This window comes from Rhinatrema bivittatum, chromosome 4, assembly GCF_901001135.1.
Source record: "Rhinatrema bivittatum chromosome 4, aRhiBiv1.1, whole genome shotgun sequence".
Classification (NCBI taxonomy): Eukaryota; Metazoa; Chordata; class Amphibia; order Gymnophiona; family Rhinatrematidae; genus Rhinatrema; species Rhinatrema bivittatum.
The window spans coordinates 411,988,812-412,016,050 of NC_042618.1; the positions used below are offsets into that span (position 1 = coordinate 411,988,812).

General features: G+C 42.1%; 1 protein-coding gene across 7 annotated transcripts in view; it reads left to right on the forward strand.

Annotated features, from left to right (window-relative positions):
• USP19 (ubiquitin specific peptidase 19) overlaps window positions 1-27,239 on the forward strand; it is a 239,525-nt gene that overhangs the window by 14,591 nt on the left and 197,695 nt on the right. For 4 of the 7 annotated variants that reach the window (XM_029601227.1, XM_029601228.1, XM_029601226.1 and 1 more), the window contains exon 3: window positions 4,576-4,629. The exons of the other annotated variants lie outside the window; for them this stretch is intronic. In XM_029601227.1, coding sequence (XP_029457087.1) covers window positions 4,576-4,629 — 54 coding nt within the window. The remainder of the gene's footprint in view (window positions 1-4,575; window positions 4,630-27,239) is intronic. 7 annotated transcript variants of the gene reach the window in all.

A 27,239-nucleotide genomic window follows, 5' to 3' on the forward strand; every position in this document is an offset into this window, starting at 1 on the left:
GTACCTACCCTTAATCTATGATGAACACCAAGGACTGAATCAATATTTAATATATATTTTTGTAAATTTTCTATGCAAAGGAGGAAAAAGACTTCAGAAACCAACAGGGCCAAACTTCCATAGCTGTAGGGCTTCTTAATCTTCAGTCAAAAAAAATCTTCTTTGATTGTGACCACATGTGTCTTCAAAAAAATGTGCAATAAATGTGACATTGCAAAATTGAACTTAGCTCATAAATAGTCAATGTTTCTTCGAGCGAGAGCAAAAATTCCAGTATGGGTAAGGTCATGTCATAGTCCAATGATTACTACTCTGATGGCAAGCATTTTGCCAAAACTGGCTGTGTCGGGGAGTTTTAATTCCCACTTCCAACAGACATTGTTGTGTTAGCTTCAGTCCAAATGGTCTTTAAGACAAAACACACAAGTTATCATCTTTGTTCATTTTAAATTACTATTAAGTCAGTTGCAAATCTTACCTTGAAGTTAACCAATTCCATGTAACAAAAATCTTACGGGCGGATTTTAAAAGCCCTGCTCGCGTAAATCCGCCCGGATTTACGCGAGCAGGGCCTTGCGCGCCGGCGTACCTATTTTCCATAGGCCGCCGGCGCGCGCAGAGCCCCGGGATGTGCGTAGGTCCCGGGGTTTTTGGAAGGGAGGCATGTCGGGGGCGTGGCCCGATGACGTGGCATTTTGGGGGCGTGGCGCCGGCCCGGGGGTGTGGTCTAGGCCTTCGGACCAGCCCCCAGGTCGGAGCACAAGCACGGCTGCTCGCAGGCGTAAATCTACGGACAAAGGTAAGGGGGGGTTTTAGATAGGGCCGGGGGGTGGGTAAGGGAGGGGAAGGTGAGGGGAGGGAACGGAGATAGGCTGCGCGGCTCGGCGCGCGCCAGCTGCCCAAAATCGGCAGCCTTGTGCGCGCCGATCCAGGATTTTAGAAGATACGCGCGGCTACGCGCGTATCTTATAAAATCCAGCGTACTTTTGTTTGCGCCTGGTGCGCAAACAAAAGTACGCGAACGCGCTTTTTAAAAAAATCTACCCCTTAATGTTACCAACTGGTCTACTCATTGTTTGCAAAATAGCAAGGCATGAGCCGAGGTGATTTTTTTTTTTTTTTTTTTTGTAAAGGAAAATTAACCAATCCAATTACACCATTTTGATACTGAGTTACTGATTGGCTGTTCGAAAAATGAAACTGACAAATCAAATACTGAAATTACAAAAAAAAATGTCTGTTTGCTTATTAGTGAAATGAAAAATATGACCAATAGTTTTGTCAGAAAAGGATTCATCTCTCTTACATTGGTCACATATAGGCAGCCAACATCTTAAGTATTGTATTCCAAAGTATAGATTAAAAATACTGATTTTAGAGAAAATGACCCCCATTCAGTGCTGCTGTTAAGTCCTGACAGCTCCACTGTATTCAGCTGGTATATCTACCATTGCTCGCACTGAAGTAACATTTTTTCTCGATGACCATCTTTAAGTGCTAAATGCTGGCCATTGAGGAAAAAATATTACTTCAGCGCGAGCAATGGTGGATATACCAGCTGAATACAGTGGAGCTGTTGGGACTCAACAGCAGAATTGAACAGGGCCATTTTCTCTAAAATCAGTATTATTTTTAATCTGTTTTTTAAAATGCAATACTTATGATGATGGGTGTCTCTGTGAACAATGTAAGAATGAATCCTTTTTTGACAAATCTATTATTCATGTTTTTATTTCACTAATAGGGAGACATTTTTTAAAATTTCAGTATTTGATTTGTCAGTTTCAGTTTTCAATTGGCAACTTGGTATCAAAATGGTGCCATTGGATTTGTTAGTTTTTCCTTTAAAAAAAACCAAAACTCGCTTTGGCTCATGCCTTGACATTTTGCAAACAATGAGTAGATGAGTTAGTCACATTAACCAATTTCATGAAACAAAAATCTTAACTTCAAGGTAAGATTTGCAGCTGAGTGAAGAGTAATTTAAAATGAACGAAGATACTAACTTGTATGTATTGACTTAGCTTCAGTCCAAACAATCTTTAACATAACAATGTCCGTTGGAAGTGGGAATTAAATAAAACTTCCTGACGCAGCCAGTTTTGGCGAAATGCTGGCCATCATCAGCGTACTATACATTGGATCAGGGGTTCTCAATCGGTGTGTTGCCAGTATGTCGCCACACTTCCCAGTCCCCCTGCTCCAGCGAAATAGGAATTTATCCTCCACCCAGGCTTAAAATGCTGTTAGCTTGGGCGGAATGCAGCAGGAGAGCTGGAATTGGTGGCACCAGCATGGTCTCTCTTTCCTGCCCTCCTGCGGCCCCAGAAGAGTAAGTGGTACGCAGCGGCCGAGCGTACGGGAAGAAGAGACCATGCTAGTGCATGAAGCATTGGCTCAAAGAAGAGTAGTGCGGTGTGGAGCAGAAGAGGAGCAACGTCAGCCCCCATGTTCAATGGGAGTCCTTTCTAGAGGCCGCAGGGGCTGGAAGTGGAGGAGGCTAGTTTGTCGCTAGTTTGGTTGGGGGGAGAGAGAGAGAGTGTGAGTGAACAAGCATATGTGTTTGAGATCCTGTGTGTGTGTGTGTGTGTGTGTGTGTGTGAGAGAGAGTGAGAGAGAGAGAAAGCATGTATGTAAGTGAGTGATTGAGAGCCTGTATGTGTGTGTGATTGAAAACCTGTTTGTGTGAAAGAGAGTATGTGTGTGTGTGATTGAGATCCTTTGTGAGAGAGAGCATGAATATAAGTGTATGATTGAGAACCTGTATGTGTAAGTGAAAGATCATGTGTATGTATGATTAAGAGCCTGTGTGTATAAAAAAGAGAGAGCATGTGTATCTGTGTGTGATTGAGAGCTGGTGTAGGTGAGAGAGAGTATATGTGAGAGATAGACATGCACGTATGTGTGTGATTGAAAGCCTGTGTGTGTAAGTATGAAGACAGACATGTATGTAAATGTGCGATTAAGAGCCTGTATAAGTGAGAGAGAAAAAGCATGTGTATATATATGTGCGTGATTGAGAGCCAGTGTGTGAGAGAGAGCTTGTGTGTGACAGAGTGAGGAGAAAGTTGCAAGCAAACCATCCCCCCTCCTGCGAATTCAAAACAATCTCAGGGCACCTGAATATCAAACATTTCCCTGGTATGCAGAGCAAAGCATTTTTTTATCCTTATTTTTCATTATTGGGTCTTTTGTGTCTGCTATTTTGAAATATTTTATTGGTATCTAGAAATTTGATACGAGTTTTTAATTATTGGATATTCCATTATCAACTGTTTTGAAAGAATCTATTTGTTTTGTTGTTATGGTTTTACTGCTATTGATTTTATATTTCTTGATTTGTTTTGAGGATGGTGAAGTTTCTCTTTTTCCTTTGTTAAACTGCATACGGTCTCTGAGGCTTGTTGTGGTTTCCAGTTTTGGTCTGCATGTTTCTAGTTATGCTTTATGGTCTCTTTATTCATTGTTAGGTGAGGGACTGCACATGTGATTCAGGTGAGGTATTCTGCTGGTGTGTAGTTTCTTTGTAGGGCTCTATAGCAGCCTGACTTGGTCCGTTTTCCTAATAGGAGGTGTATTGATGTCTTTAGGCCTGGTGTAATAGTTTGTGTTGCCTTTTCTCAGGTAAGGTGGTTACTGTTTGAGTGCTGGAAATTAGCGTTTTGGTATGGGATGTTTACTATTTATGCAATTTCTGTTCAGACAGAGTACTTATCTTTCCCTTGTGTCATTCTTAACAATAAAAAATAATACTGAGCCTTTTATTTTTTTATTTCTGCCTTGAATTGTAATGAGCGGTGTGTCACACATGTGAGTGTGGTCTGTCAGGTGTGTCACAATGGGAAAAGGATTGAGAACCACTGCACTGGACTAGGACATGACCTTACCCAAATTGGAAGTTTTGCTTCAGTTTAAAGATATGTTGAATCTCTATAAACTAAGTTCAGTTTCACATTTATTTCACATTTTTTGAAGACACATGGTTACAATTAAAGGAGGATTTTTTGACTAATTAAGAAGCCCTGTTGGTTTCTGAAGTCTCTTTCCTCCTTTGCATAGAAAATAAAAAAAAAATTGATTCAATCCTTGGAGATCGTTATAGATTTAGGGTAGGTACTTTTTTGATGTTATATATTACTTATTTAATTCATGTCATCGGTTTCACACGTGAAGAGTAATGGACTGTGGAGAAACGCACTGGAAATGCAGTGTGACAGAATTTGGCGAGGAAGGCTCATTTAACTTCAGTTTACGCATAGGTTCTTTGAGATCATCAGTGGTAATGGAAGTGCAGATATTGGTATAAAAGTTTTTTTATTCTGGTGTGAACAAAACTAAGAAGTCTTCTTGTTAGGACTATACTTAGTTCATTGAAGCTGAGTTTCTGAAACCAAATTGCATTGTCACTATGAGTGTAATAGATTGTTAAAACAGTCCAGTAGCTGATCTTGTATACATTCCTAACTGGTTAGGTTGTGTAAGACCAGATGAGTCTCAGTCTTCTACATCTGGTTCCTTCCTGGATTGTTAGAAAGTTGTTTTTCCTTTTCTGGTGAACTTTTCTTTGATCCATAGAATGTTCCCCTCGCCCAGAGCTCACTGACTCAAGTCAGGAGACAGACCTTGATGGTAAGTGCTGAGTACCAGGTGTACAGTCTGTGCATGCCTGGGTGGCTAACTGCGTGCAAAGACTTCCCTCAGCATATCTCCATGCAAAACACTGCAGTAAGAAAATGCTAATGCTACCGTGAGTTTAGCAGTTAACCAGCCATGATGCTTTCTGTGCATCCATGGCCCCGCTTGCAGCATTGCACTTTGCAGTTTCTGAAGTTTCTCTCAGGGAATGATTTATGAAACACATTCACTCATTGGGTGTGACTCAAAGGGAGTATTTTTACTTTTGAGAGGACTGAAAATGTTCCTTGTGAGCATGGTATTGTTGTGGCGTTTGCTGTTTAGCAAAATAACATATTTTATCCTCGTGCATGAGCATGGCAAAACACAGCCAGTGTTGTGTGCTTTTGGTATGGACAGTGGTCATCTTGCACAAAGGACATGGGCATTTTAGATCTAGACAGCAGTACACTGTCTACAAGCTAAGTACCCAGTATTTTTTTAATGAAGAATATTATCGATTATTGTCAAGACAGCGCTGCAAATAAGACTGAGGACTGTCTTATGAATTTTTGTACATAAAATATTTAAACAAAATAAATTTGCAATTCACATTGATACGCTGGTACATGATTCTCTGCACCTATCTGTTCTCTTTTATTAGGCTTTGTGCCTCTGAGTGTTAATACACAGGTTTCTATGATACTGTATTTTATTGCTTTACTTACCCTTTTTGCTTTGTTGTAAAACTTTTTTTTTTTTTGCCTTGGATGTCTGTTCTTGATATTTTACAATAGAGTGCCAGCAGGAGAGAATGGACCGTGGGTTAATAAATTTGAATGTGGTTTCTAGCAAATGCAGCAGTTTAGAGATTCTTAGTTTCAGAGTATGTAAAAAAAAAAAATGCAGATATCAATTTTCACAGATAAGTGAAATTATTGAGTTTTTGTTCTTTGTGAGCCCTATAGGAAATGAAGAAAGTGCAGGGGGGATAATTTGCTGTTGCAGTGGTTACTTCCCTTAGCAGAAGGCAAGGAGATTACTACCCTTACCAATAAACCTTGTTGTTTTTAATGCAACTGCATCATTGCTCCCCACTTCAACAGCAGGGGGAAAAGGGGAATTGGATTCAGACAAAAACCAAGAGGGCCCAGACTACTGTGGTCTGGGATACTAATACTGAGGCATAAGGGAAAACGCACAGGACTGCTTCTAGGGAAAAGTCCATAAGCAACACACATCAAGCAGCACTGCCTGAATTTTCAAGAAAGCTCATCATCCAGTAAAAAAATGTTGCTAACTGAAATTTTTATGGGTTTCATAAAGCTTGGGATAACTGCACAGAGTGGCAGTTGTTGCTGGGCAGACTGGATGGACCATTTGGTCTTTTTCTGCTTTTATTGTTACTGTGTTACTATGTTTGTATGTATTCAGCAGCCCCTCGCTGTACATTTCTCCTGTAGAATGAGTAGTTCCGAACCTGACTATGGGCACCAGAAGGAGTGTATAAATCAATATTAAAGTGTCAGGCACTTAATATTAATTTATTCACTCCTTCACTTATTGCCGATTTGTCCCTTTACTGTCACATGTCAGTGAAAGGACCAATCACCATTCAGAAGGCTGTCCTGAAAGGGGATTGGTCCTTTCACTGACAAATGTCAGTGAAAAGGACCGATGGGCAATAAGTGAAGGAGTGAATAAATTAATATTAAGTGCCTGACACTTTAATATTGATTTATACACTCCTTCTGGTGCCCATAGTCAGGTTCGGAGAATGGACGCTAAATTTCAGTGTCCATTTTCCTAACCCCTGCCAGCGCTTTTTTTTAAACTTTTTTTTTTTAAATATTTTTTTAAAGAGTTGTTCCTCCTACTTAATATCCCAATGATATTAAGTAGGAGGCAGTACAGAAAAGCAGTTTTTTCTGCTTTTCTGTACTAGTTTTAGTAGCGCTCAGCAATTAATGACTGCTCTGGGCAGGCATTAATTTCTGATCGCTAAAATGTGCCTCCTAGAAGCACATTTTTTTTTCCATAGAGAGTGAATAGCTATTAGCCTCATTTGCATGTGATGAGCGCTATTAGTTTCACTCTGCGTTGGATGTGCGTTAGGGCCTCTACAACCCGCATCCAACAGCGGGTTTTACAGTGCGCACTGTATTGCATCGGCCCCTCAGTTGGTTAGATACAACTTTCTGTGATTTTAAGGAGATCACTTCACTTTTCCAAAGCTAGGGTGGCCCTATTAGCTCAGATATGATTAATCCAGGGTGAAGCAGCATCAGAAGACAAGGTGCTCTGTTAGTTCTTACATGGCACACCTTGGGCACCTTCAACAGTGAAACCCTGTAAAAGGAGGTCGACAAAGCCCTGTTACAACAGGGCAACAACTCAAACACTTTCTTAACATATGAAAATATAGTCAGCTATGTGAGAATAACACGTAGACTCTATGCTTTACACAGAGAGCTCTTAAATGAAGTTTTAGACTCCCAGTCTTTGAACCAATTTTCAGATGGAAAGTACTCACAGACTTTCCTCTTTGGAAATTATCGTGAGTACAAAGTATGTGCAGATGCCTGCCCCCTGCTTTTTGTGTAGATAGAATTTTGCCTGAAAAATGTGTGCAGATCTGAAAATGCAATCTATATGAGGCTAAAATTACCTGTGCAGACTTCTACCGCAACGAAGGATGACAGCTTTCAGATGGGCGATTTGTGTTTGTTTGTTTAATTTATCTTTTTATATTCTGCTTTCTGGCACTTCAAAGCAGATTACATTCAGGTACTGTAGGTATTTCCCTATCCCCAGAGGGCTTACAATCTAATTTTGTACCTGAGGGAATGGAGAGTAAAATGACTTGCCCTAGGTCACAGGGACTGCCATTGGGATTTGAACCTGGTTTCCCTGGTTTGTAGCCCCCTGCTGTAACCACCAGGCTGGCACTCCACTACATGAGAGTAAATGCACTTTTAGAAGCACTGATGTGTTCCTCCAAATGCATATTCATTTATTTAGACCATGTGAAAAGGAAAGCACCACGCCCTTCACACCTCCTTATACAGGCTGGTGTTCATTGTAACAAAGGAGCATGCAGTTTTTCAGCTGTGCTATCAGACCAATCCCTTTCTTCCAGCTGGTCCTTGGATCAATATTGGCATGGATCAAGGCACTCTCTTTGAAAGCAGCAAGAAATAGCTCCAAACTGGACTTTTTTTTTTTTTTTTTTTTTTGCAGCTTTTTTATAAAAGAGTTTCTGGATTCCATTCTTATGAAACAGGGTAGAATAAAATAAGAGTATGGCTTGGTCGGCTCCCTTGGAAAATCATAGGATGAAAATGGAAAGTAAAATTTCAATTTATCCTCCCATAGGACATGTGTATAAAATTGAGGCCAGCGGGGTAAATATATTGCAGGAAACGGTACCGGGAATGTAAATAAAAGTTGGGTATCTGAGTGAGTACGGTAAGCCTTTGGGGGTTGGAACAGAGGCAGAAAGGATCCTGATAAGGAAGACTGTAAGCAGGTTGTACCTCCTGCTCATTTTGAATATCTTTATTTAAGTGCCAAGAAAGGCAGAATATAAATAGAAAATATTTATTTAGCTCTATGGGTATAATTTCTGAACAGTGTAAAAATACGCCGAATCGTAACGGAATATCCCTTCTGCAATAGCCGAATATCGGGTTTTCCCAAATATTTACTGCCATTTTCCTCTTGTAGGAATCAATATCCATGTCCTCTCCTAGGGGCTGATGCAATAAGCTGCACTTAAAAATGTGTATCCAAACTGGACACCCGTTTTTTTAACGTGCGCACAGCCATATCTCCTGAGCACCTGATGCAGTATGGTAGTGAGGTGCCGTGCTAAACAGGACATACTAGGGATCAATTGTGTATCTCTCTTACATCCTTAGCATTGGGTGCCCAGGAGACGTGGCTGTGCGCACAGCCATGAGTTAGGAAAATGGCCGTTGATAAATTGAGTGTCCATTTTCCTAAGCTGGCCACTGTCAAGCCTTTTTTTTTTTCCATGTTGCTGCTTTCTGTGGTTTTTGCTATTTACTGTTGCAACAATACTAAAAATAGGAGGAATTGCAGAAAGGATTTTTTTTGTTTTTTTAGTGAGCCCTTGACACGTGGCAAAATTTAATGCCAACTCCAGGGCTGGTGTTAAATTTGATATGTTGAAAAGTGCATGTCAGGCACACAGCAATTTTTTACATCGGAGGTAATAGCTAATAGCCTCATCTACATGGCATTTACATGTGATGAGTGGTATTATCTATGTACGAGTTTGAATGCGCTAATCCCCTTATTGCATCGGATGTTAGCCTAGCGCATCCAAAACGCGTGTTCGATTGCTGTTTAGGCTGTGCGGCAGCCTGAACGCTCGATGTTGTCTACAAAGTTTAAAGAAAAGCTGCAACTTAAAAAAAAAATTGAGGACATTGTCTTGACTGTAAGCAACATGATCAATAAGTTGATATATAAATTTGTCAAACACCAAAGAAAAACTGCTTGTGAGGCTATTATGGCTGGCACATTGATTGATTTCTTCCTGCACATATATATTCTCTGTGCAAGAGACAGACTGACCTTTTCTCTTTCTGCAGAGCATATATACTAGTTATAGTAGACTGAATCAGACTACCAGAAGAAAGTAAATTTTTCTTTTGCTCTTTTAAGTGGTGAAAAAGTATATGCATATATATGTTTATATTTCTTGAGTATTGCTCTGAAACTTCTAAATGAAAATTTGTAACTACTGATTTTCACCCCTATATATACAGCACCTTACAGATAAACTGGGCTGAGGAGAGTGAAGTTTATAGGAAATGATTCTGTATAATTTTTGTACCTTTTTTTTTTTTCTGTCGATAAGCAGGGCATTTAGCCATGCATACTGGGTGACGTCATCCGTGAGCTTTGAAGTGCGCATGACCTCGGGTTCCCGCGCTCCTTGAGCTTCCCTTCAGTTTTAGTTTTCCGCAGTTCTACTCTCTCCCTGACAGGAAAATTAAATTTTTTCAAAACCTCCAAGAAAAGAAGAAAGAAGATGCCAAAGAGCCCGGGATTTAAGTACTGCTCCTGCGGTAAGATCATGTCGGTGACCGATGGGCATAATTACTGTTATTTATGCCTCGGTCCCAACCATGATCAGGCCACCTGCAGGGACTGTGGGAGGATGTCCCCGCGAGCAAGAAGACAGAGGGCTGAGAAGATGGAGAGGCTGAGGCACTCATATGCCTCCTCTCCAGTAGATAAAAGATCGACTAAGTCTTCACCGGGCATTCAGAAGCCTCGGTCCGAGACTGTACGACGCGCACACTCCGCTTCAGACGGCCATGCTTCAAAAATTGAGTCGACAACCACGCAACATGCGTCAAGCGTCACGCCAGATAAGACGCATGCGTCATTAAAACCTGCATCAATCCCAGTTCCAGGACATCGTACGACGCAATCGATGCATGCGTCGCCAGTACCGAAGGCGCCGTTATCCACGAAGCATATCGACGCATCTAAAAAATCTACGATGCATCTCATACAACTACGAAACAAGTGCCTCATAAACATAAGAAGATTCCTCCTGATCAACAAAGGAAGACTACTACGAAATCTACACCACATCGACTTACAAACCTCGTAAGTCGATCTCAAAGACAAAACATCTTGTACTACCCTCTACAGCACCTCCTGTATCAGACTCTTCTCTGAGGCACTCACAGTCTTCTCCAGAGGGATCCCATTCCCCTTCATCAGTATTCTCTGATCTCATTGTCGACGACCAAGCAGGACGCAGGGAGTCGTCTCCAGAAATAGGTTCTCTTCCTACAAAACCTCATAAGAGACCAAGATCGCCTCACTTACCAATGCCAACTACACCGGTTAAAAGATCCAAACAATCTACTAAGAAACCGGACCAACCTCAACGCCCGACAGTGCACGAGACAATGTCTCAGATCGCCACTCTTTTTTGCCTTCCTTCATACAGGGATTACCTCTAGATCTTACTCCGTTACCATTGGGTTCAAAAAGTCCTGCATCACCGCAATTCTCCCCATCTCCACGGGACATACCATCTCCATGTCACTCTAAATCCCCTGCATCTTCCGTTCACACGATCTCTCCAGATCCTTCTCCATTATCAACCCCGGGCAGTTCAACGGGCATTCCATCTGACCCTCCACAAGATCTTCCCCAGCCCACTTCACCGCCGGAAGATCTTACTTATGCTAAGTTCCTGGAAAAGTTAGGTTTAGCACTTAACATTGAAACAAAGAAACTTCCAGACCCAAGATCTGACGTCATGGGACTTCTACAAATATTAGATGTTCCGGCTGAGCCTACTGCTCTACCCCCACATCAAATTTTGGAAGGTCTTATGGACAAAGCTTGGGATACTCCATTCCTTCTTCCACCAATATCAAGGAAGTTGGACTTAAAATACAGAATGCAGAAAACATCATACTATTCAAATGTTCAAATTCCTCATAACTCAATAGTTGTGGAATTGGCTATGAAAAGAGCAGGCTATTTTCTAATACGTCTCCTGGGAAAGACAACAAGATCTTGGATGACTTTGCAAAAAAGATCTATCAGAATTCTATGCTACATTCTCGTATTAACCACCATCAATTTTATATTATTCAGTATTTGTTTAATTGTACACAACAGTTACAACCCTTGCTATCCACTGCACAAGGTGATATGCCACTGCCTCAGCCATTTCTAGACCTCCAAGAAGGATTGCGTCATTTGCTCCGAACATCATATGAGGCTTTGATACGTCTGCAAAGTCATCAGCAATTTCATTATCAGCTCGTCGGCTGGCATGGTTATGAGCCAGCAGTATCAGAAAAGACGTACATGATAGACTGGTCAACTTACCATGCAGGCCGGACAATCTTTTTGGAGAAAAGCTTAGAGAGACAGTTTCTTTAATTAAGGAACAAAATATTGCTGTCCAATCTGTAACACCTCTGGACATGCCCTCCACTTCTCGCCGTTAAGTCAACCAGTATAAAAGGGGTTATTACTATCTAAGACCATACAGGTACTATCAGCCCTATTAGTCCAATTATAGACAACAATCATTCCAACCACAATGGCCTATGTCCCAGTCTCGGGGCCAAAGACCTCAGAAGCCTCAGCCTTCTCAACAAACCCCAAAGCAATCTTTTTAAGTCAGAATGCCACAACAACAGCTCACTTGGGAGGGAGACTATCTTCCTTTTCTTCCCAATGGGCCAAAATCACCAAGGACCAATGGGTATTAAGCATCATTTCACAAGGATACAGTCTTCGTTTCCATTCCTTCCCATTACTTCTGCATTTCATTGCTGCCAAAACACCAATTCACAAATTCCATCTCTCAATACGGAAGTGTCAACTCTCCATCATAAAGCGATACAACAGATACCTCCCTTGCAAGGAGAGAACAAATTCTATTCCCAATACTTCCTCATTCCCAAGAAATCAGGAGGCCTACGCCACATCCTAGATCTGAGTACTAAACAAACACATCTAGTAAAGGAAAGATTCAAGATGACTTCTCTCAAGACAGTTCTCCCCTTTCTACAACCAAACAACTGGATGTGCTCACTAGATCTAAAAGATGCTTACACTCACATTCCCATTCACAAGAACTTTTGGTGTTACCTCTGTTTCCAAGTAGCGAATCACCACTACCAATACAAGGTACTTCCCTTTGGTCTCTTATCGGCCCCGCGGGTCTTCACAAAATGTCTAGCTGTTGTTGTGGCACATCTCCGCAAGCAAGGGATAACTATATTCCCTTATTTGGACGACTGGCTCATTGTGTCTTCCAATGTTCAGCTCCTATTACAACAGGTGGAAACCACTCTTCTTTGCCTAGAGAATTTGGGTTGGATAGTCAATTAAGAGAAGTCACAACTCCCAACCATCCCAGGCAATTCAATTCATAGGAGCAGTTATTCGAATCCCACTTTCCAGAGCCTTTCTACCTCTAGACCGAACCAAAACTTTACAAACCCTTTCTCGTGCGCTTCTATGTCGCAAGACAGTTACGGCTCGACATATAATGGTGCTCTTGGGCCATATGGCGGCAGCAATACATGTTGTCCAACACACTCGACTCCACATTCGACATCTCCAATGGGGTCTCAAATCTCAATGGAATCAACTGACACAACCAATGTCGCACAAGGTTCAAGTAATGAATTCCATGAAAAAAGACATAAAATGGTGGCTTCGCCCATCAGTACTGACTGAAGGGAACCCATTCCACCAGCCCCCTCATCAGCTAATCCTCACAACGGATGCATCTACGAAAGGGTGGGGGGCCCATCTCTTAAATTTACAAACACAATGATTCTGGTCAAACACAGAGAAAGTTCTCCAGATAAATCTATTAGAACTCAGAGCAATATGCAATTCTCTAAAAGTATTCCAGTTATGGGTACAAGGCAAATCAGTTATGATACACACCGACAATCAAGTGGCGATGTTTTATATAAACAAACAAGGATTAAATGGACAATTTTCTCAGTGGAAGGGAGTGGACAGTGGAGTGCCTCAGGGATCTATATTGGGACCCTTACTTTTCAATATATTTATAAATGATCTGGAAAGAAATACGACGAATGAGATAATCAAATTTGCAGATGACACAAAATTGTTCAGAGTAGTTAAATCACAAGCAGATTGTGATAAATTGCAGGAAGACCTTGTGAGACTGGAAAATTGGGCCACCAAATGGCAGATGAAATTTCATGTGGATAAGTGCAAGGTGATGCATATAAACCGTTATGATGGTAAATAACTTAATAACGGCATATAAAAACTTTTAAATAAATAATAAAGCAGATTTAACTCGTAAAAGATCAAGCAAGCAACCAGAAACTGATAACCCATGCTATAATTACACAATGCTGGCTTCCATATTAGGTGCTACAACCCAAGAAAGAGATCTAGGCGTCATAGTGGATAACACATTGAAATTGTCGGTTCAGTGTGCTGCGGCAGTCAAAAAAGCAAACAGAATGTTGGGAATTATTAGAAAGGGAATGGTGAATAAAACGGAAAATGTCATAATGCCTCTGTATCACTCCATGGTGAGACCGCACCTTGAATACTGTGTACAATTCTGGTCGCCGCATCTCAAAAAATATATAATTGTGATGGCGAAGGTACAGAGAAGGGCTACCAAAATGATAAGGGGAATGGAACAGCTCCCCTATGAGGAAATACTAAAGAGGTTAGGACTTTTCAGCTTGGAGAAGAGACGGCTGAGGGGGGATATGATAGACATGTTTAAAATCATGAGAGGTCTAGAACGGGTTGATGTGAATCGGTTATATATTCTTTCGGATAGTAGAAAGACTAGGGGGCACTCCATGAAGTTAGCATGGGGCATATTTAAAACTAATCGGAGAAAGTTCTTTTTTACTCAACGCACAGTTAAACTCTGGAATTTGTTGCCAGAGGATGTGGTTAGTGCAGTTAGTATAGCTGTGTTTAAAAAAAAGGATTGGATAAGTTCTTGGAGGAGAAGTCCATTACCTGCTATTAAGTTCACTTAGAGAATAGCCACTGACATTAGCAATGGTAACATGGAATAGACTTAGTTTTTGGGTACTTGCCAGGTTCTTATGGCCTGGATTGGCCACTGTTGGAAACAGGATGCTGGGCTTGATGGACCCTTGGTCTGACCCAGTATGGCATTTTCTTATGTTCTTATCCGGTTCATTGCCCCTTTGCAAGGAGGCAGTTCAGATATGGGAATGGGCAGAACATAACAAAATCTTTCTTCAAGCATCATACCTTCCAGGTCTTGCGAATACAAGGGCGGACAGACTCAGCCGCCTTTTTCACCCACAAGAATGGTCTTTAAATCAAAAAGAAGCGAACAAAATCTTCACACAATGGGGTACGCTAGAGATAGACTTCTTTACGTCGGAGAATCACAAAGTGAACAAGTATTGCTCTCTTCTTCCCAGTATACACAGAATATCACACGATGCTTTCCTGATTCCGTGGAGCAAAGCCCTTCTGTACGCTTTTCCTCCCATACCGCAAATTTCACGCACGATCCAAAAATGTATTGCGGACAAAGCAGACCTAATACTAGTAGCTCCAGCATGGCCGAGACAGCCATGGTATGCTTATCTTCTGCGACTCTCGATCAACCCTCCAATACCATTCCCTACAGTCCCCTTTCTCCTTTCACAAGACAAGGGAACTCTGATTCACCCCATGCAATCCTCCCTTCACCTGACGGCATGGAGGTTGAACGGCATGTACTAAGTTCTCTGCAACTTCCACCGCACATAACGGACGTTCTCATAGCATCTCGGAAACCTTCCACTAGGAGAAATTATGCCTTCAAATGGAGAAGGTACTCTACATGGTGCTCTGGTCAAAGACTTGACCCCCTTTCTTGTCCAGCAGCATCACTTTTAAATTATTTACATTGTCTCTTTCAGGACTAGCAGTATCGTCCATAAGAGTACACCTTAGTGCAATTGCAGCTTATCACAATAAAGACAATGATGGCCCTATCTCTACCCATTCTTTTCCAAATTCATGAGAGGCTTACTTCGTCTTCACCCGCCTTTTCAGAAACCAGTAGTTCCATGGGATATTAATATTTGTCTGGAAGCGTTGATGAATCCTCCTTTTGAGCCGCTTCCAACCTCCTCACTAAAATTCTTAACCCGGAAGGTTCTTTTCCTTGTCGCCATCACTTCTGCAAGACGAATAAGTGAACTTCAAGCATTGGTGGTCAATGCTCCATATCTTCAATTTTATCATGACAAAGTTCTTTTACGAACTCTCCCTTCTTTCCTACCAAAGGTAGTATCCGCCTTTCACATAAACGAAACTATATCTCTACCGGTTTTTTTTTACCCAAAACCTCATTCAGATGAATGACAACTACTTCATACCTTGGATTGTAAAAGGGCTTTGGCGTATTACAAAAATAGAACTGACTCAGTCAGACATTCTTCTCAGCTATTTGTCTCATTCAACCCAAATAATCCAGGTCAACCTGTTTCAAAACGAACACTGACTAACTGATTAACTGCCTGTATTCATTTCTGCTATACTACAAAGGACATACCTCTCGCAGGTCCAGTAAAAGCTCATCAAATTAGAGCGACTGCAGCCTCTATAGCACATATCCGGGGTGTACCGGTCCAGGACATTTGCAAAGCAGCAACCTGGTCATCTATCTATACTTTTACATCACACTATTGCCTCGATCAGCAGTCTGCATCAGATTCCTCATTGGGATCTGCAATTCTGTCCACCTACCATAGGTTGCAAAAAAAAAAAAAAAATGAATATATTACAATCATACTGCAACCTATGAGCTTGGGACTCCCAGTATGCATGGCTAAATGCCCTGCTTATCGACGGAAAGAAGCAAGTTTGCTTACCGTAAATGGTGTCTTCCGTAGATAGCAGGGAATTTAGCCATGCATTCCCACCCGCCTCCCTGGACAGTCATCCATCTAAACAACGCCTACACCGGCAATCAGCTTGGAAAACTAATTGAAGGGAAGCCTTCGTGACATCACGGATGATGTCACCTAGTATGCATGGCTAAATTCCCTGCTATCTATGGAAAACACAGTTTACGGTAAGCAAACTTGCTTTTATACCCTTAATATAGTGACCCAATCAAAAATACAACAAATTGAAAAGTGTCCCTATCACTTTTTATTTTTTATATTTTTGTGGATTTCTGTGTTTGTAAAAGTTGCCAGGCTGACTAGATTATATTAATATTGTATTTTATTATACACTAGCGGTACCCGGCCACGCGTTGCAGTGGCAGAGTCAGGTTCTTTACCCTCCCTCCCCCTTCCCCTTGCTCATTTACCTCAGTCACTCATCCTCCTCCCCCTTGGTCACTCACCCTCCCTTCCCTCCCCTGTCCCCCCTCCAACTCTCTCCCCTCACATTCACCTCTCCCCTCATTCTCCCTCCCCTGATACTCACCTCCCCCCTCATTCTCCCTCCCCCTGCCTACTGCCTACCCTTCAGATCAGAAAACCTTTGTCTTTCTATTTCTGTGGGGTCCTCCCAACCCTTTAAATCAAATAATAACCCCCCACCCTCCTGCCCCCTCCCAAGACCTGGGAAATTAAAACTGTTGGTGCTACATGTGGTCTGTCCCTGAGCGTCTGTGCGCGTTATGTAGCCAAATAGGGGAGTGCCTAACCAAATTTGCACTTCCAAATTTGTTTTGTGGTCTGGGGAGGGCTATTTTGGTGCGTTCCTGAGATCGTGCAAGTTTAGTGTATGTATTTGTATGTGAACCTCCCCCTTCCCCCAAAAAACAACCCTATGAGAAAAGTTCTCTTAAACTAACCACCCCACACGCTCCAGCCCCCCCCCCCCGAGTTGCTGAATGAATGAAACCTGCCCCCCCTCATGACCCCTCCCCAAGATGTTCGCAATAAATTCATTACCACCCCCCCAAGACCTGATAAAAATGTCAGTCGGTGGAGTGGGCGTTCAGGAGCGGTCCGGGAGCGATGTATTGGCGTTGGTCCGTCGGCTGCGAGCACTGAAACGGGTTCCGACGGCCCTTTGCCCTTACTATGTCAGTGGGGTGGAGCAATGGCAGCGGTAGGTCCTCTGACATAGTAAGGGCAAAGGGCCGCCGGCTGCCAGTCCTGAAAATAGCGCCAACGGGCCCTCACCCTTACTATGTCACATGGGCTACTGCCGCCATTGGTGTCCCCGAGTGGCATCGTAAGGGAAAGGGCCATCGGCACCATGTTGATTGCTGGCAGCCGACGGCCGTAGTGCAGGAGATGTGTCCCGGACCGGTCCTGGCCCCCCGCTGGAGCTTCCCGGACTTCTGTCAGGTTTTGTGTGTGTTGTGAGGGCCTGGGAAGTAAATAAATTTGGCATGTGTGTGGGGGGTGTGAGGAGGGTGGTTTTGTGTGTGTTGGGAGGCTGTGGGAAGTAAATCAATTTGGCATGTGTGTGGGGGGTGTGAGGAGGGTGGTGGGTGTATTTTATCTGTAAAGGAAATAGTTATCTTCCGGCAAAAAAAGTGCGCAAATGAGTTAAAATGGAAGTGAAACGTGGACCTGGACTGGTGAAATGATTAGTGTAGCGTGTGTTAGTGTAAGGTGTAACAGATGGCGCTTACGTCCAGCAGATGTCGGTTTTCTCAAAAAAATTTTTAAACCTATTTTACCTGTCTGTAATGTAAGTACAGAAGAACCTTCCTGTATGTGAAATTAAGGTTGTGTCCAAATTTGAAAGCAATTGGTTCAGTGGTTTCTGAGATTAGCAATTTTTTTTCCAAACTATTTAACATTTTTATTTATATAGATTATGTGGATTAGAACCTTGCTTCATGCCAGGGCGGGTATTGTATTAATAGGGTATTCCTTTTGCTCCTGCTAGACCAGTCCTTTTTTGAGTGGGATTTTCTCGCCCCCCCCCCCCTCCCCCCCAGCTGTTGGAGTTAGAGGGCACACCTCTTCTATGACATCATCCTTGGCTATAAGAGAGGTGTAGACTCAAGGCTGCAGTGGCAGACAAGCGAGCTCTAGTCTATCAGAGCTCTCAGAGCCAAGGTTATGCCTTCGTCTGGTTAAGCTATCTAGCTCCTTGGGCAACAGTACTCTGGCCTGTCGTTCCTCAATAGAGCATGTCTCCCAGGAAGGGCCTGGTTGACAGCACCCTCAGGGCTGATCTCATTACCCCTAGGAGTTTGTTGATCACCCCTCAGGTGATGGAGGGTGTCCCTAGCCTTAGAGCTAGGTGGAACCACCCCATTCCTTCTCCCCCCCCCCCCTTCTGTCCTTCCTAAAAAGAAAAAAAAGTAGTAAGTAGAGAGCCATTCAATAGGAGCAGGCAGTCTCAGTTCCAGCCAGCTTATACGGCTTCCCGACGTTGGTGAATACACAGGAAAAGTGGGAATGGGAGAAAGGAGGTGAACCGAGCACACAGGAGGAAGGGGAGTATGACGCGACAGTAGTCAGATTATTCTGTAAGGAGGAGCTTATAGCCCTCATTATCAATATGCTGGCCACCCTTAGAATAACAGATACAAAGGCGAAAGATCCAGCAGAAGGATATCCCATCCTTCAACGAAGGCTTTTCCATTGCACAACACCCTAAAACAGATGGTGCTTTTCTGAATGGGACACCCCATAAAGAGGTCTTAAAGGGGAGCAGTTTTATGAGAAAGTTATGTCTTCTACCCCTGGAAGACCGGAATAACCTCCTGAGAAATACCCAGGATGAACGTGTCCCGCAAAACAACTATTGGAGTAGAGGGAGGCATGGCTCTGAAAACCTGCAAGATAGAAGAATAGAAGCCATCTTGAAGTAGGCCTTTTCCACCATTGCCTTGGCAATTCAAACCTCTGTCTGCAGAGAGTACATGCCCCAGGCAGTTCCCAAAAAGCATCAAGGCAATGTGTTTAGAATCGGGTATGGCTTTCCTGGTTGATTGTATGTATGACCCAGTCAGAATATTGTCTTGGGCAGTAGCCTCAGGATTAGCAGCTAGGAGGCTTCTTTGGTTGCATAATTGGGCAGCAGATTCTGCATCTGAAACATGCAGAGCAATATAAAATATACTACCTAAAATTAAAAAATAATAAAGCACATACACAATATTTTATATTGTTCTCCGTTTTTATTTGTAGAGCATGCAGTAAAAGTACCACTGAAGAAGGCAGTATTTACCGAAACATGGTCCATGTTGGGTTGGTCTTGAAGTAGGTTATGAAGCGGAGGTTTTGCATGCTAATGAAGCTAAATACTTGGCGTTATTTTTGCTAGGCTACTATTTGAGCCTTTTTGAGAAGAATTCTTGTGATTTTATTTTTCAGCTTAAATTTTTGTAAGAGCATTTAGAGAATAAAAAAAAAAAAGTTAGTTTGTAAATTTATAGTTTGTGGAAGTCAAATGGTAAATGATTTGAACTTAAGGTGCAAGTAATACTGATACTACCCGAGGCCCATTGTGGGCGAGAGAGCAGATTCAGTTTGTTGCACCATTTTTTCTGATACCGTCTCTTCCTGCTTTAGATATTTGAAAATGTATTTTTTGAATATAAAATGTTTTTGTGATTTTTGTTAGATATCTATTTTTTGGATTTATTTTGTTTTCCCTCTCTTTGTCTGTTTTATGTCCATGCTATGGAATCAAATATGGCAACTTTCAGAAAAATGGTTAAAACCTGGCTGTTTCACCAGGCATTTAATGAAGGCAACAGTTCTTGAGTATTATGAATCCATCATGGTAAAGACAATGAGTAAGAATGTCTGGTGAACGTCCCACACTGTGTTTACATGTTTAGGACTTCATTTACAAAATGTATAAGAAGCTAAATTTTAGAAATACTATCTTGTATTGTTTGATAACATGTTTTAAATATTTTTAATTTTGTTATATGTATAATGTAAACAGATATGACAGCCATGCTAAATACCGGTATAGAAATTTTTAATAAATAAATGTCACCTTGATGTATGCCATGTACTCCTAAGATATCTGAAGGTGACAAACCCTGTCAGACAAGCTATTTGTATTGTTTAGTGGCCCTTGATGAGAAGTAGCCTCCAAGGCCACACTGGCCAGATGGATTAAGGACATAATAGCCTCAGTCTATCTGCTAAAGGGCAGACAACCTTCAGCAGAGCTCCATGCATACTCTACAAGGGTGCAGGAGTCGTCATGGACAGAGGCATCCTCAGCTTTACTAGACAAAATCTGTAAGGTGGCCACTTGGCCATCCTTGCATTCCTTCTCAAAGTACTATTGGCTGCATGTACATGCCAGATCAGATGTGGCCTTTGGGGCTGGGTCCTTAAAACAGTTCTGACTTCATCCAACCTGGCCTAGTTATAGCTTGGGTAACTCCCATTCGGAAGGACTGGTCTAGGAGGAGGAAAAGGAAGGGAAAATGTGTTCTTTCCTGTTAATTTCCTTTCCTTGAGTCCTGCTAAATCAGTCCAGGACCCACCCAGGAAGACAGGGTCAGTAGAAAGGAATTTGGAAGCAAGAGAAATTCTTCTGATCCTTCTTTCTTCTACCTCTCTATCTCTTCTGGGGTCTTGCCTCGAGGGCTATAGATAGCCTTCAAAATATTTTTTTTGGTTGGGCGGGAGGTCGATAACCCTGCGGGTTCTGGGTTAGGAGCTTGTCCTATTTTACTTTGGCAGAGGGCTACTGGCAACAGCCTGAGGCCACACCTCCCTAATAGCCAAGTATGAGGTTCTGGAAGAGGTGTGTCCTTTGTCTCCAACAGTTGGGGAGCAGAGAAATCCCACTTGTAAGGACTAGTCTAGCAGGACGCAAGGAAAGAAAATTAATAGGTAAAACTTTTTGCCTTATATTTTGTATTATTTATTATATTATAATGTATTTTGACTATTTCTATTTAATAAAGTGTTTTGTGCTGTTTGTAAACTGCATTGGGTAGTCTTTTTGGATCAGAAATTGCAAAATATAACAGCTTTGATTAGATTAGATCAGGGATAGACAACTCTGGTCCTGGATTGCCACAGATAGGTCTGGGTTTCAGAATATCCACAATGAATATGCATAAGGTATATTTGCATATAATGGACGCAGTACATGCAGATATACCTCATGCATATTCATTGTAGATATCTGGAAACCCAGACCTGTTTGTGGTACTCCAAATCAGAGTTGGCCACTCCTGTATTAGATCACCATAAAAATAACACAAAAGAAGCAGAAATGAAAACTGATTCAATATAGGGCAGGACCAGGATAATTTATAGTCCGCTTAGCATGATTCATTACTGTAACCAGACTATCATGATATTATAATGCAATAACACATGTACACTCTGCAACTGAGAAACCTGTATTGCCAGCTGGCTGAAGATTTTTCTGTGTTTTTCCAAGGACATAGAAATGACGGCAGAGGAAGACCAAATGGCCCAACCAGTCTGCCCAGCAAGCTTTCACACTTATTTTTCTCATACTTATCTGTTACTCTTGGCCCTTATTGGTAACTTTTTGGTTCCAATTTCCTTCCCCCCTGCCATTGATGCAGAGAGCAGTGCTGGAGCCGCATCAAAGTAAAGTATCCAACTTAATTGGTTAGGGGTAGTAACCACCACAATAAGCAAGCTACTCCCACTCTTATTTGTTTACCCAGCCTGTGCAATTCAGTCCATGTTTGTTTTTGTCTGAATATAAATCCTCTTTTCTTCATTCCTCCCCTGCCGTTGAAGCAGTGAGCTGCGCTGGATATGTATTCCAAGTGAAGTGTCAGGCTTATTTGGTTTGGGATACCGCCGCAACAAGCAAGCTACTCCCCCGCTTGTTTGTGAATGCAAATCCTTTATTCCACATTTTCTCTTGCTGTTGAAGCATAGAGCAATGTTGGAGTTGCATTAACCGTGTGTGTGTGTTTATTGAATAAGGGTATTAATCACCAGGTAGTAGCCATCATTCCTGCAAGCCACCCCCATGCCTCTTCTCCTCATTCACATCCTCTAGATTTTATGGATCCACAATGTTTATCTCACACCCCTTTGAAATCCTTCACAGTTTGGGTGTTCACCACTTCCTCTGGAAGGGCGTTCCAGGTGTCTACCACCCTCTCTGTGAAGAAATACTTTCTGACATTGGTTCTGAGTCTTCCTACCTGGAGTTTTAAATCATGACCCCTGTTTGTGCTGATTTTTTTCTGATCGAAAAGGTTTGTCGTTGATTTTGGATCATTAAAACCTTTCAAGTATCTGAAAGTCTGTATCATATCATAGTGTTATTATTCGAATCTGTTTTCCATGTTTTCCAAGTTCTATAACCTTGTTATATGTACCGCCTCTTGGCATAATTTTTATGTTTCAATGTAAACCGATGTGATCTGTATTTTAATACAGGAACACAGGTATATAAAAATCTAAAAATAAATAAATAAATCACTCCTGCTCTTCCTTTCCTCCAGGGTATACATGTTTAAGTTCTTCAATCTCTCCTCATAAGTCATTCGATGAAGACCATCCACCTTTTTGGTCGCCCTTCTCTGGACCACCTCCATCCTGTCTTTGTCCCTTCTGAGATACGGTCTCCAGAACTGAGTACAGTACTCCAGGTGAGGCCTCACCAAGGACCTGTACAAGGGGATAATTACTTCCCTTTTCTTACTCTATTCCTCTCTCTATGCAGCCCAGTATTCTTCTGGCTTTAGCTATCACCTTGTCACATTGTTTCGCTGACTTCAGATCGTTAGACACTATCACTCAAGGTCTCTCTCCTGCTCTTTGCACATCAGTCCTTCACCCCCCATCTCCTTCGGATTTCCACACCCCATATGCATGACTCTGCACTTCTTCTTGGCATGAATCTCAGCTGCCATATCTTTGACCACTCTTCCAGCTTCTTTAAATCCCGTCTCATTCTCTCCACTCCTTCTGGCGTGTCCACTCTGTTGTAGATCTTAGTATTTTCCGCAAAAAGACAAACCTTATCTTCTATCCCTTCCACGATGTCGCTCACAAAGATATTGAACAGGACTGGTCCCAACACCGAGCCTTGTGGCACTCCGCTCACAACTGCTTTCTCTTTTGAGTACGTTCCATTTACCATCACACATTGTCTTCTGTCCTTCAACCAGTTTGCTATCCAGGTCACCACCTTGGCACTCACTCCCAAGCTTCTCATTTTATTCCCAAGCCTCCTGTGTGGGACCATATCAAAAGCTTTGCTAAAATTCAAGTAGTAGTTAATTGCTTTCAATACACAACTGCAGAGGAGTAGAATATGGAATATTTTCTCATGATTTAAGTTCTGTTCAAATGAGTCTGTTTCCATGGTATTTCAGAAGGCACTCACACATGTACCTGTGAAAACATTTTCTGCATTATATTTATTTTCGTATAGTGCATATAAAAATGTCCATGCTCTTGAAGCTCACTCCCAAACCTACTCATATCACTTCACACTCAGTCCCATAATTTTTGCAGGCAAGACATACCATCAAACTACTTCTTTAAATCAACAGAGCATATATTTAGCTTTCTCATGCCTGGACCCAGTACTAAAAAAATGCCCCAATTTCTTTCTACTCATGTCCCTCTCTTCAAACTTCACAAAAACACTTTTTGGAAAATGACAGCTAAGTATATGCTCTGTTGATTTAAGAAGAGGTTTGATGGTATGGCTCACCTGTAAAAATTATGGCTGGAATGTGAAGTGATACAAGTAGGTCCAGGATGCTTTTATCAGTACTGTATAAAAATGTAAATTGTAATGCAGAGACTTAGGACCACTGATGGAAGCCTGTGTATCAGGAAGCAGCTGTGATCCTCTTAATGAATGTCCCTTATCAAATTGTTAGTTGTGCATGCTGAAGATGTGTTGAGTGGGCGGTGAAGTACTTTATTTTGCAGGGCCCTTTTATTGTGCTGGATCCATAAGAATTAACATATCTTTTCAGTGATTGAGTGTAATTACAAAACAGCACTTTAACCTTACACTGGGATTTTGCTTTTAAAGTTGCATGCAGCTGTTGTGGTGTGCCTCAACAGTACTAGGGCTGGGGGGAAAAGGAGTTGATTATAATTGACACATTCGCTGTTTTTTTCCAAAGTGTGTTATACTACTACTACCACTACTACTGCTACTACTACTGCTACCACCATCACCACCACCACCAAAAGCTTTGTGTAAAATTCTTTAAAAATTGTGACTGGTTTGTAGCTGAAAATTTATGCAGATTGAAGAATTTGCCAGCTTGTCACTTTCTGAGGTGGGAATGCAGCTGACTTTTATTTAAAAAATGTATTACCCACATGTAATCTGATGTACAAGACTGGGTAATTTAATCGAATTAAGTGGCTACAGTTAGTAGTGTGTGCGCTGCAGGCAGTCTGTGCCTTCTGTAGGTAGCTTAATTTTTCATTCTTCACTCTTAGATCATAGAAATTTTTCTTCATTCTCTTCTCATCTATTTTTTTTTTTGATCCAGCAGTTTCTTTCTGTTCCTTTGGGCTTCCATCTGATTTGAGTCTGCCCTCTTTTGGGCTATGGCACACTGAGCATTCATAACTACCCAGGGTTCTCCCCCCCCCCCCCCCCCCCCCCCCAGCTCAACTCAACCCAGCCACTGCAGTGACAGTCCTCAGTCTGAGGGCTCCTTCTAGAACCCTACAATTGCAGGCCTGAAATCTAGCCATAGGGACAGACAGTAACTTTCAAACAGGCACATGAGGGCACAAACACCTGTGCATTGGCGCATGCCCAGAGACGCAGCAATCTAACCACTATTCTTTCTAAAATCGATTACTGCAACTCTCTCCTCCTAGGTTTACTCAAAAACCCCATCCACCCTGTTCAAATTCTGCAAAATACTGCTGCCCGGATCCTTACCAATGCACGCAGTAATGAGCACATTTCCCCCATCTTAAAGGATTTACACTGTCTCCCTATCACCTCCCATATCCAGTACAAAACTCTCTCCATCATACATAAAGCACTTCACAACACCAATATGAGATGGTTCAATGACTCTCTGCTATTCCATTCCCCCTCTAGACCGACCAGAAACCAATATCTTGCCACTATACGCACCCCCTCCCCCAAACTCAACAATCTTGCAACATCTAAAGCATGCGCCCTATCCATTGCCGGCCCAGCTCTATGGAACTCAATGCCAGCAAATCTGCGTCTGGAACCTTGCCCAAAGATCTTCAAGCAAAAACTAAAGACGAGGCTGTTCACTCAGGCTTATACCTAAGCTCCCTCATCCCCACTATAGTCTCTCAACCACCCAGTTTCCCCTGTACCCGCCCATTATTTATTTCCTCCTACCATTTGTACAATTTCCTCCTCCCTTTAAGCACCCCCTCCCTTTCCCTTCATTTCTGCCCTTTCTAACCCATTAACCATATTTTATTTATTTATTTATTTTTTATTTTTATATACCGATGTTCCTGTAAAGAATACATATCGCACCGGTTTACAAGGAACTGAACAGATGCCTCCAGGGCGGAAATACATTAAAACAGTCGCCTCAAGGCAGAATACATTAACACAAGTATACAGGAAAACTATTAAAAGAGAACTTTCATAAACTCAATTAAATGTAACTGTGAACCATAAATCAGGAAAACATGTACAGAGGTAGGTATATCGTCTGTCGCTTCACTAGATTTTAGCTCTCAGGGAAAGCTTGAGTGAATAGCCAAGTCTTTAGCTTCTTTTTGAATGTCGGAAGGCATGGTTCTTGGCGGAGGTCCGGTGGGAGCAGGTTCCAAAGATGGGGACCTGCAGTGGACAGAGCTCGTTTCCTCAATGAGGTTTTTGTTGGCTGGGTGTGAAGCATGTTCTGGTATGCACTTCTGATCGGTCTATTGGAGACGTGTTGCTGTAGTTGGAAGGATAGGTTGAGGGGGGAGATGTTGTGAAGAGCCTTGTGAATCATCATGAGGGATTTAAATTGTATCCTAAATTTTATGGGCAGCCAGTGAAGATTTTGGAGGATAGGGGTGATGTGATCCCATTTTTTGGTGTTAGTGAGAATTCTGGCTGTCGCGTTCTGGACCATCTGAAGTGGTTTGATGGTGTTGGCTGGCAGGCCCAGGAGGAGTGAGTTGCAATAGTCCAGTTTAGGGAGGATGATCGATTGTAGTACCAAGCGGAAGTCTTGGAAGTGTAGAAGAGGTTTTAATTTTTTTAAGACTTGCAATTTGAAGAAGCAGTCTTTGGTAGTATTGTTTATGAACTTGGTGAAGTTGAGTTGGTTGTCCAGAAGTACACCAAGATCTCTTACTTGTGGTGTGTGGTCGATTGATGTGAAGGAGAGTTGGGTGGAACTAGTTGGGTTGAATAGAGAGCACTTGTCTGGAGCTATTATGAGGATTTCAGTTTTGCTAGTATTTAGCACGAGGTTGAGGCTTGTTAGCATGTTTTTGATTTCCGAAAGGCAGCTGTTCCAGTAAGACCACGTTTTGTGGAGGGATTCCATTATCGGGATGAGGATCTGAATGTCATCCGCGTATAGGAAGTGTGTTAGCTTGAGGTTAGATAGTAGATGGCAGAGTGGAAGGAGATAAATATTGAATAGTGTTGGTGAAAGGGATGATCCTTGAGGTACCCCCAGCTTTGATCTGATAGGGAGTGATTCTTTGTTGTTAATCCTGACCTTGTATTGTCTGTTTTCAAGGAAAGATTTGAACCAGTTGAGCGCTGAACCTGTTATACCAATATCTGCTAGACGCTGAATGAGGCAGGTATGGTTCACAGTGTCGAACGCTGAGGAGAGGTCCAGTAAGACGAGAAGGAAAGGTTGACCATTTTCCAGGTTGATGAGGATGTTATCAGAAAGCGAGGCTAGTAGAGATTCAGTGTTCAGTGACTTTCGAAATCCGAATTGATTGGAGGTTAGAATGACATTCTCTTCTAGGAATTCGGATAGTTGTCTGTTTACTACCTTCTCCATGATTTTTGCAATCATTGGGAGGTTGGCAATTGGTCTGAAGTTAGCTGGGTCAGTGGGTGGAAGGTTAGGTTTTTTAAGGAGAGGCTTGAGAATAGCAAGCTTGAGTTGGTCAGGGACTTGACCTTGGGAGAGCGAGCAGTTTATGATGTCTGCTATCGGTTTAGCGATGATGTTA